This window comes from Cynoglossus semilaevis, chromosome 16 (genome assembly GCF_000523025.1).
Source record: "Cynoglossus semilaevis isolate Cse_v1.0 chromosome 16, Cse_v1.0, whole genome shotgun sequence".
NCBI classification, from domain to species: Eukaryota; Metazoa; Chordata; class Actinopteri; order Pleuronectiformes; family Cynoglossidae; genus Cynoglossus; species Cynoglossus semilaevis.
Genome location: NC_024322.1, coordinates 8,137,516 through 8,147,341, shown reverse-complemented (window position 1 = coordinate 8,147,341; position 9,826 = coordinate 8,137,516). Strand labels below are relative to the sequence as shown.

The window sequence follows — 9,826 nt, the reverse complement described above, 5'->3', positions numbered from 1 at the left end:
TTACAATGATATCTTGAGGTATGAGAGTTGAAGGTAATTTACTGTTATCAGTTTCTCTCAACTATTATTTACTACAAAAATACAGTATTAAGACATTTAGATACTGAGCCAAATGTATTTTATTTTTTAGTGTGTAGCTGTTGTCTTTTTTTCTGGTGACTGATAAACAAACATCATCAACTTCTATTGGCCCTTCCAAGGTTATTTAGGGATATTAATTTCAAGAAGTTCCTGCATAGTACACCTAGTGCTTTTTGTTATAACAGAGTAAAGTTGCTCCCACAGTCTGTTTAGAGTTTTACTGAAGTTGAAAGTCAAACGTGTGTGTAGGGGTTTTCACAGTTCAGTTAAGAATTCAAAAGAGGTTGGTTGCATCACTACCAGAGAAAATGCAACTCTGCCTGTGAAGATTATTTGGAGTTATAGCATCAAAAAATTGAAATGCTGGTGGAGATGATTGAAGAAAATCAGTTATTTACAATATGCTTTGAGAGGTATGCTAAGAAAAACAACAGGATGGCTGGGACAGTGGTGAGAAGACGAGAGTAGAAGATTTTTATTTCCTTCTGAACAGGTTTAAACCAACTCCATCAGACAAGCACATGTACACTTACAGTGATTTGATAAGAAGATATTAGATCGTACCAAACTCAGCCAAACATGATCAAGCAAGTCTAGAAATGACAGTGACACTGAATACTAATACCAATACTGCTGGATTCTTCTTTGATGCTGATTAAGACTGAGTCAGATGTGACTGAAGTGTGACATTCACTTTTGTGAAGCGGAGACGATGTGGTTTTATTAGTGTTCTTCACACATCTCTGGACTCCAAATTAGAATTATTTTCTTTTGACTTATGCTAAAAATAGTTAGAGTTCTATCTGGTGTTTTGATATTTCATGTCTCTAGCTCACCTCAGATGTAGAAAAAAATGTTATTTAATAATATTTATAGAATATTTTAAATGGAATTTTCTTTCTATTTGGGTGCAACGTCTGGAGCAATGGGTAGTGTGGGCTGCACGTTCCACTGTGGGTTCTGCTAGTCTGTCCACCAATATGTCCTTGGGCAAGGTGCTCATCATACCCAGCAAGAAAGGAGCCCTGGTCTCTGTCCTTTAAACAAAGTGGTCCCAAGTGATTAATCTAAATTTCAAGAAATTTGATCTGCCAAAATTGCAAAATGTATCACGTTGGTCCACCAACAGGAATGAATAACATCTCCACTTAACGTAAACCAAAAGTGACCATCATCTGGCTCTGTTTTAACAGACCAGTCTGGTCCTAGAAAGATTCAGGTGAGGCTTAGCTAGTTGACAACGGTTGCCAAACTTCTAGATATAATGTTGTGGCCAAATCCTAGATACCAGATAGTAGCTGCATTAGTCACACATCTAAGCTGAACCAAAAATAAATCATTATTCCAGTAGACGAGCATTGGACCAAACTTAACAAAGGGCAAATAGTTTTGGATGATGTTTGTGGTTCAGATGGTGGAATACTGACCAAAATATGGGCCACATCTCAGTTAACGAAATCAGCTCTCTGATAGAGAACTGGCCACACTAGACTCAGAAATGGGCCATTATGAAGATCAGTGGGTTCAAACCAATTTGCTTGTTGACTACAGTAGATGACTGAGAACCAACACAAACATTCGCCTCTTTGTGTATTTACATCAGCATGACACCGTCGCAGTTATTCCCGACAGAAGACGTATTCAGTGTAGCTGGTCCAGATCTTGTCCTCGTTTGGGTCGTTGCTGGTGTAAGCACAGGTGCCAGTGGAGCTGCAGGCTACCATGTGGAAGCCCACCTCTGTCAGCTTGTCAAATGCCTGCTCTAGAAAATTATACTTGAGGTAATACCGGGACGTGTACCTCTCTGGGGGTCTGTCCGGGTCCCTGCTCTCGTTCAGCGTGTCTCCAAACACCTCTTTGGCCAGGGAGGTTTTCCCACACACGGTGATCCGCGCCACTCTCCTGAATTTGGCGTCTGTCTGGATATCTCTCCCTATGGTGTAGGAGCCGCGGTATCCTATCGTGATGTAGCCCGACTTTCTGGAGTCCAGAGACGGAGAGCGCATGGCACTACTGACGGACATTGCGCGCAAAGCCTCCGCGCAAACGGAGGAGCCGCACTGCTGCGCGTTGTCCTCCGTGTCGCTCTGGCTGATCTCCTCACAGATGGAGTTCTCCTTGCTCAGCCTGGGGCTCAGTCGTTTGGAAAGGTCCCGCAGCTGGAAGAACTCAGCCTCCCTCTGTAAGCGGCTTTTTTCGGGGAAGTAGTCCGGGAGGACCAGGTTCAGGTCCCGCAGGTAGTCTAGGATGTAGCGGAACAAGAAGCCGTCTCTGTCCAAGAAGAAGCGGCCCTTGCTGTCCCTCGCCAACTCCTTTGGAGACTTTCTGCTGAACATGTTCCACAGGAGGGAGTCTGGCACAGCGATCAGAGTTTTGTGTCTGGTGACATAAACCTGTCCGCCGACGTTCAGCTCAATGATCTCCGTGAACGGAGAGAAGGAGTCCGTGCCGCAGCCGGACAGAGTGCGCTCTGCGTCGGCCAGTGCCATTCTGAGAGAGCCGCCGCCGCCGCCGCTGCTGCTGGTGATGATGATGATGATGGAGCGAAGATCAGTGAAGACTCCGAGCAGCAAAGTGGCAGCAGCTGGTTTTATAAGACAGGGATCGCGATCGTGCGTGAGTGCGCTTGCGTGATGAGTTTACTGTTTGGATAATGTTTAACTATGAAATGCCTGGATTTGATGCGCAGGACATCCTCAGGTCTACTTGACTCCGTGGAGGTTTTTATTCCATTCTCTGCTGATACATCAACACTTCAAAAATCAAAAATATTGGTTGAAATTTTTGAGAAAACAGCAGAGAAAAAACGTGTATTTCACAAGTTTCGCAAAAATACTCTGGTTCTGTATACAAAGAAAAAAGATGTAATGTGACTATAAGGTCACAATATCCGGAAATCTTGTTCTGAAATAGTTGTTTATTCCGTATATGATCCTCTGAGTGTTTTCTCTTTTCCTAAAGTACAAACACGTACTTAAAAAAAAATTCATACGTTCAGAAGTTGGTAGGGAAACAGTGACATCTGTTGCATGCCGGACGTAATAGCATACCGTGAGAGATGGAGGGGCTCCTCGGGGCCATGGCCAACCCAGGAAATGTGTATATATATTTATGTATTTGAGATGCTTCAAATACTTTTGAAGCATGAACAGTGATGTAACAAAAACATGAGAAGAAAATGTTAAATAAATGCACCTTTATTTTAGAGAGTTTTCACCTCTTATTACAAAAACACAGGCACAAACCACTCCAATGTACAGTTGGTTTTCCAATGCATCAGTGACGCTGATATTTGTAATACCTTTTCCGTACGACAATCAATCTCCAGGACTTTGAAAGCCAGGAGTCAAACTAATGTGTTTGATCAAAACCAAAGAGTGAAAACAAGTGATTTTCCCCTCAGTGAAATAAGTGCCATATTTTCTTTCTCAGTTGAAATTCAAGGTTTGATGTATACACACAGCCTAGTGCAGCGTCAGGTGCAGTTCTTCTCTGCATTAGCGTTGACATTTCAGCAGCAGTTAATAACTGGAAGAGCTTTGTTTTCCCAAAATGATTCAGTTAACAGATGCAACAATTTTAATGAGTGAGTGAAATAATACTGGATGTGTTACAGCAATGTTCTTGAGGTTTTATTTACTCTATCCAAACGTCACAAATAAATTTCAATAAAGTCAGCACGAAACTTGGCAGTAGAAGTTGTATCAATTTTTGGATTGTTTGGATTTTTCCCTTCAGTCTGAGAATTTGGATAGAGCAATGATGTTAAAACGAACCTCCTGAGGATCATGAGCCATGAAGCTTTTACAGACGTCTATGGCATCCTGCGAAAACAGTGAAGAAAAGATGATGACGATGTTCAACTGCAACCAAATTCATTTATAATATAGTGTGATGTCAAACCTCAAGGAAAGTGTCTTCAGAGGTTTTGGTGTGGACAACAGGGAGCGGCTTGCGGCCGTCTAGAAATTTCAAATGTGATCGTTAGAATTTCTTTTAAGGTTTGTATCGAATGAACTGATACTCATTAGGATTATAACGAACTCACCCAGTTCATATAACTTTCCACCCACGTTCACAAAAGCTATAAAATGTAGGTTCACTTTGTCATCTAGGCTTGGAGCCTAAAACACAGAACACAAGGTTCAACATGTGATCGTGAAGGATGTGAACATGTGGCTTCATGTTTTCCAAAGGCAATTTCAGACAAAGAGGCCCATTTATAACTGAACACAAACCTCAGTCTGTCCTTCCTGTGCACTGGATTCATGTGTTACACGTATGCTCTGAAACAAAAAGAAGCAAGAAACGGAATTATAGTGTTTTTCTTTTAGTAGAGACTTCTTTGGCCTTTGATTCGAGTCAGATTACTCAACAGAGCAGACATTTGTTCAAGCTGTCGCTCTAATCAGTCAACACTAATTTCTTCTTTATCTTCCTTTTGTTGCACTGACTGACAATGTGCTGTCATTATCCTTCCTTCCATCTGTGTTTGTCATGTTAAAGATTTTAGTTTTTGTAACCTTAAAGGAGCCAAACTATTTAATTATATATGAGGGTGAAATAAAAGCAGATAGAAGCGGTCAAGACCGTGAACTTGTTGAACTATGTTCACACAATGCAGGTATTTTTTATATTATTACTAGAGGAAAAGAATAAGTGTAACTTACAGTGGACAAAACCATAGACAGGTTCTGTTTGTTTTAATTCTCCCTTGAAACCGATGGCTTAAAAATAAAACCAGAACTGTTCATTAGTTCTCATATTTCATGTAAAAAAAAAAGTCATTTAAATAAGGATTTATTCCTAGTGTTAACAAAATACACTTTTAACAAGTGTTTCTCTCAGAAACCTGACCGTGAGCACAGACTGTGTGTGTGTTTTTTTACCTCATCCTTTTCCAGGAAGTTGGCCCTTTCCTCTGGGGTCATTTTAGAGGTATGTTCAAGAAACTTCTTCAGAGAGGAGTCAGAGTCTGGGGGGATCAAATATGTCAATATCAGAAAAGTCCACCTGCTGTCTAGTACAATCAAATAACAACTAAAACAACTGCAGCAACTTCTCAAATACATGCGACCACATGGAATTCCAAATTTGTGGTAATTGACGATTTGTTTTCTACTGCTCACCAAAGTCCAGCTGTGCCTGGTTGTTTGCCACTGCATGAATCAGACCGATGGTTCCACAGGCATTTCCAATTGTTTGCTTGATGAAGTAAACATCAGGTGAGATCTCCTGGCCTTCAGTCTTCAGTTTCTTCTCCTCTTCCAATTTGAAAGCTTCATACTAGAGAAAACACATTAGTGAAAAGAAACATGTGTCACACTTGCAACTTCACAAAGATATCTCAAGCAGAAATAATTATGTGGGACTGCTGTCATTTACCAACACTCTGACATTTTACAAAGATGTTGGAAAAATACCTTCTCTGTCACTGGGAAGAGCAGCAGGACTGCACACACAGGTCTGGGAACCATGCTAAGAAGTTCTGGGTCAAGTCCACACACATCTCCAAACTGCCAGGTTGCTCTCATTCCCAAACAGTTGACAAACTGCACAAGAGTTGGTGTGTATTCATACAAGGGAAGGATTTCCATTGAGAAATAAAATGACATATATTCAATAGAGTTTAATCTAATACACTACAATTGATAACCTCCAGGCATTAGATGTGGTGCTGTTTTGTGGCATCATTATTATTAATCAAATATCAGTTATATCAGTGGTCAGCCATTTGTAAGACTTTTGGTCTAAAAAATTATATTATATATATATATGGTAAATTTTATTAGAAACTAGATGACATGGCAAAAAGCATGATTACACACTAAATTGCATTATAAGTGCTCATTTAAAGAACCAAATGAACTGTCGTTGGCCCTTAGATAAACCCTGCGTTCTCTAAAGTTAATGCTTATATTACATGTAACTTTGCTGGCTTCATGGCCCTGTGCAGTTTGCAGTTAGTATTCTTTCCAAACCTCAGTTAGTAAGAAGACAAATTCACCTTATTCATGACCTGAAACGACAGAAAAAAGAAAAGTAAAAACATGTCATAAAACTGCTATACATATTTAGTTAAACATTAAAACATTATCTTTGTTCCCTGTGTTAGCATTAGCTAGCCGGCGCAGCGGCCCCCACATGTTCCCCAATGAATGACTTCGATGAAATCGAAAAAAAGTAATTACTTCTGGGTTAGACTCCAGTGGCAGCCATCGTAGAGAGTCCATTATGTAATACAGTTAGGTGTCTGTAAGGACTTTTTAAGTAAGAGCAGTTACTGTTTTGAAATAAATCTGTTTGACAGCTGAAAATCACTTCCGTATTTGAGCAGGAATCTTTGATGTGTGGAGGAATAATAGGGGTGTTCAATTTATTTTAAAACCAAATAACAGTATATATGTCAGGATATTAAGCAAATAAAACAAAATTTCGTATTAACCTTATTGTAATTTTAAGTATCTTTAAATTGTGTTTTATTAAGAACATTTTCCATTTTTAAATGCGTCGTCTATATATTTTTTTACCCTGGCAGTGGATCCGTCCAGAGTCAGGGGCGGGTTACACAGGGACAAACCATCAAAGCTAAACCATTAAAAACGCAGCAAAATCTTTTTGTTCATTCATTAATTTATTCATTCATTTATTTATTTATTTTTCTTTGTTTGTTTGTTTGTTTGTTTGTTTTGTCTTAATTTAGTGTAAAACGCACAGGTGCCACTCCGATACAATAGGTGGCAGTAGAAGATGTGTTTTACATTATGCTAGTAAACACCCAGAAGAAGTCCTGTAACGAAGTATTTTTTATTTCTGTTATTTCCGGGTGTTTGGTTAACAGTAAACTATATATCAAACCTAAATGAATGCGTAAAGTACTAAAACGTGTCAAATTCCGCAAGACATACGCCAGCCTAACCACACGATCACAGGGACTTTCTTTGTTTACAGACCGACTGACTGACTGACTGACTGAGAGAAGATGCCTGCAGCTGAGGGATCACATGGTGAGTTTTAATGTAGAGCATTAAAATTAAAGGTTTATTGTAGACAGCACTGTCACAGAAAATATGATTGTAGTTGGGTTACTTATATATACAGTCGTATAATGTATACGTTGTTATTTGTCAGCAGCAGCAGAAGTCGTGTAATTTACTCTATGTTGACTTCAGGTTACTTAAATTGACATTTAGATATATAAATATATATATATATATAAAATCGATATTATTTGACTAATAATATCGATTAATTTGATTGTGTTCCTTCTGTGGACCCATCTTTAACTCGATTTTCTAATACCTCCACTATCTCTCCACAACACTTTAATACATCCTTATCTCGCTTTTATAACTGTATCTCCAAATTGTTCAACTTTAGCCGTCCCTCTGGTGTTCCCATTTTAAACCGTGCCCATCCTGAATATTTCAAAATATAAATATCTCAGCATCTCAGCCCTGCCAGCTCCGGCTCAGCCTCCTATTTTTGTGTCACAGTTTGCATTTCCCTCCAGCCACTCACTTAAAACACGTACTAATTTTTTTCCTGAATACTTAAAAATAAACATAAAAAATCATGCTACTACTTTTGTTTCCTGTTTCCTAAGAGCTAATTGATGATGCAATATTTACCATGGCAGATTCATATGAACTGTAGAAAAGGCTGTATAACAGGAACATGGGACCTCTGACCAGCATGACATATAAACACTTTAAGAAGAAGTTGTGATCAATTTCCTCACATGGTGAGATTTTTTTATTTATTTCAGACAACAACAACGTTTTGGACAGCATTTGCAGAATTTCTCCCGATCTGTTAGATGAAACAGTAAGTACTGTACATAGCCAATGCTGCATATCGCTTGAGTTCAATGGTTCAATAAGAGTAGAAAATGTAATTTCCTGACTCTCCTCTGTCATATTTGGGTAGACTCATTTACTGTTGATAAACAGACGCAATAGGTGTCAGTAGAGCACCTGAAAAAAAAAAAGCTGAAGATAAAATTGAGAAGATGAAAGGTTTGGGTAGGGAGAATGTCAGAATCAGTTTACAGGAGAAGAGTCAACAAGATTAGTTATAAGTTTCAAGGTAAAGCCTTTTTTGTCAGAGAACAAAAAAGTTGAGTTGTGGTTGTTTCAAATTTGTGTTTAATGAAAAGAACATTTATATTATCTTGCAAAATGGTGACATGTGCAGATCTATTTATCTGTTATATGAAACACTACCAGTATTAACAAATGCAACTTGGTGATGAAGGTTTTTAAACTGTACCACCTCCGAAAAAAACAGTGCAATATTCATGTCTCACACAAACTGTGTGGACAATGTCCACACAAGTTGTATATAAAATAGAAAAAGAAAACCCACAGGTCAAATGTCATGTTTTTATCAGCCTACAGTGTTTGCTCAATTATCTTAAACCCATATGCTTCAAACGTGATCACATATTAGGCTTTTAAATACAGTGAGGTTCTCATGGCTAATCAGCTGAATGTGAAAGGCAATGCACTGCAGTGCTCACTAGATGTAGTGGTTTGAGAGGTTTTACTGCAATTCTGATAACATATGTTTTTATCTCAACAGTGCCAGCCCATTCTGACCTATCTCCAGGGTCAGACTAAAGGAGTAGATTCAGCAGAAATGTCTGACGTGAGTCAGTTTTTCTCTGAAATGTTTGTTCCTAGTAACTTTCTACAAAAAGTTCCTCTTTCAGTACATGTTTGTGTTTTTGTTCTTCTGAGCAGAGATTTCAAAGAGATGGATTCAAACTTCACCAAGAAGCTCTGCAGAGTATGATCAGATTTTTGCTGTTAACATTCAGGTACTTTTTGCCTTTTTTTTTGCCTAGTTTATGTAATCTGTCATGAAGTCTCACCATTATCTTTATATAAACGTCTCCTGAATCCATACCATATGTAATCTCAACAAGTATCTAAAAATATTACAGAAGCATTTCTTTTTTCAAAACTTTATGTGATGTATTTTAGTGTGTTTCCACTAGAAAATACAATATCTCGGGTGTTGTGTGTTCCTCGGGTGTTTCAAACTCATTCACAGCTTTATGGAGACTTGTGAAGCTTGAAGAGAATATAATTATTATTTTCTGAAGCTTCTTACAACATCTTACAACACACAGTGTATATATATATATATATATATATAAAACAATGGGGAAGTCAGTGTGATTTGATATAGATCATAGATCAGCTCTGATTACTGACAAAGAACGGGGGATAAATGCTTACTGAGAGCATGAACCCTTCAGGAATATGTTTATATCTGAGTTTTAAAAATCAGGTGTAAATTTCAGTATCTTTATGGAACCAGCAAAACACTTTATTCTACTTACTATTTTTTGTACTGTAGATACAGTATTACATAATTGTACCATGGTTAGTTTACTGTAACAGTCTAACATTTTTAATTCCAGGTCAGCTGCCAAGAACAACCTCTCTGCAGATCAAATTGTGTCAAAGCTGGAAGGAGAGAATAAGCGGTGGACCAAAGCTTCCCTTCAGGTGTTCCACAGACTCTGGACTGAACATGGTCCTTCCATCTGTGCTCAGCAGGAGGTCCAGGCCATGCTCAGCATCGGTCAGGTACAGTATATTCAAAAGTATCTACAATTCGTCCCAGCATTCTTATGGTAAACTTTGCACCTCAAATGCTTCAAATTTGTTGTGTCTGTCCAGTTGGTGGACATGCAGTGGAGACTTGGCATGTCAGTGAGCTCCGACAGCTACAA

General features: G+C 38.6%; 3 protein-coding genes across 3 annotated transcripts in view; 1 reads left to right on the top strand and 2 right to left on the bottom strand.

Annotated features, from left to right (window-relative positions):
- Positions 1–652: 652 nt before the first annotated feature.
- Positions 653–3,138, bottom strand: kctd12.1 (potassium channel tetramerisation domain containing 12.1). The gene has a single exon (XM_008328398.3). The coding sequence runs from the start codon at positions 2,568–2,570 to the stop codon at positions 1,701–1,703; it is 870 nt and encodes a 289-aa protein (XP_008326620.1). The 5' UTR covers positions 2,571–3,138; the 3' UTR covers positions 653–1,700.
- Positions 3,139–3,637: 499 nt separating this feature from the next.
- On the bottom strand, positions 3,638–6,428 carry uchl3 (ubiquitin carboxyl-terminal esterase L3 (ubiquitin thiolesterase)). Its single transcript, XM_008328397.3, has 9 exons — positions 6,273–6,428; positions 6,089–6,100; positions 5,505–5,633; positions 5,211–5,367; positions 4,971–5,056; positions 4,320–4,367; positions 4,130–4,205; positions 3,985–4,043; positions 3,638–3,905 (listed from the first exon to the last, which is right to left on the bottom strand). Exons 1-9 carry the CDS (start codon positions 6,312–6,314, stop codon positions 3,816–3,818), a joined length of 699 nt encoding a protein of 232 aa, XP_008326619.1. The 5' UTR covers positions 6,315–6,428; the 3' UTR covers positions 3,638–3,815.
- A 259-nt stretch (positions 6,429–6,687) lies between these two features.
- Positions 6,688–9,826, top strand: part of commd6 (COMM domain containing 6) — a 3,858-nt gene continuing 719 nt past the window's right edge. Inside the window, 7 exon segments of the mRNA XM_025063876.1 lie at positions 6,688–7,088; positions 7,850–7,908; positions 8,665–8,730; positions 8,826–8,902; positions 9,512–9,680; positions 9,774–9,820; positions 9,822–9,826. The exon segment at positions 9,822–9,826 is cut by the window's right edge and continues 89 nt beyond it. Of these exon segments, the coding sequence (XP_024919644.1) occupies positions 7,064–7,088; positions 7,850–7,908; positions 8,665–8,730; positions 8,826–8,902; positions 9,512–9,680; positions 9,774–9,820; positions 9,822–9,826 (448 nt within the window). The 5' untranslated portion in view covers positions 6,688–7,063.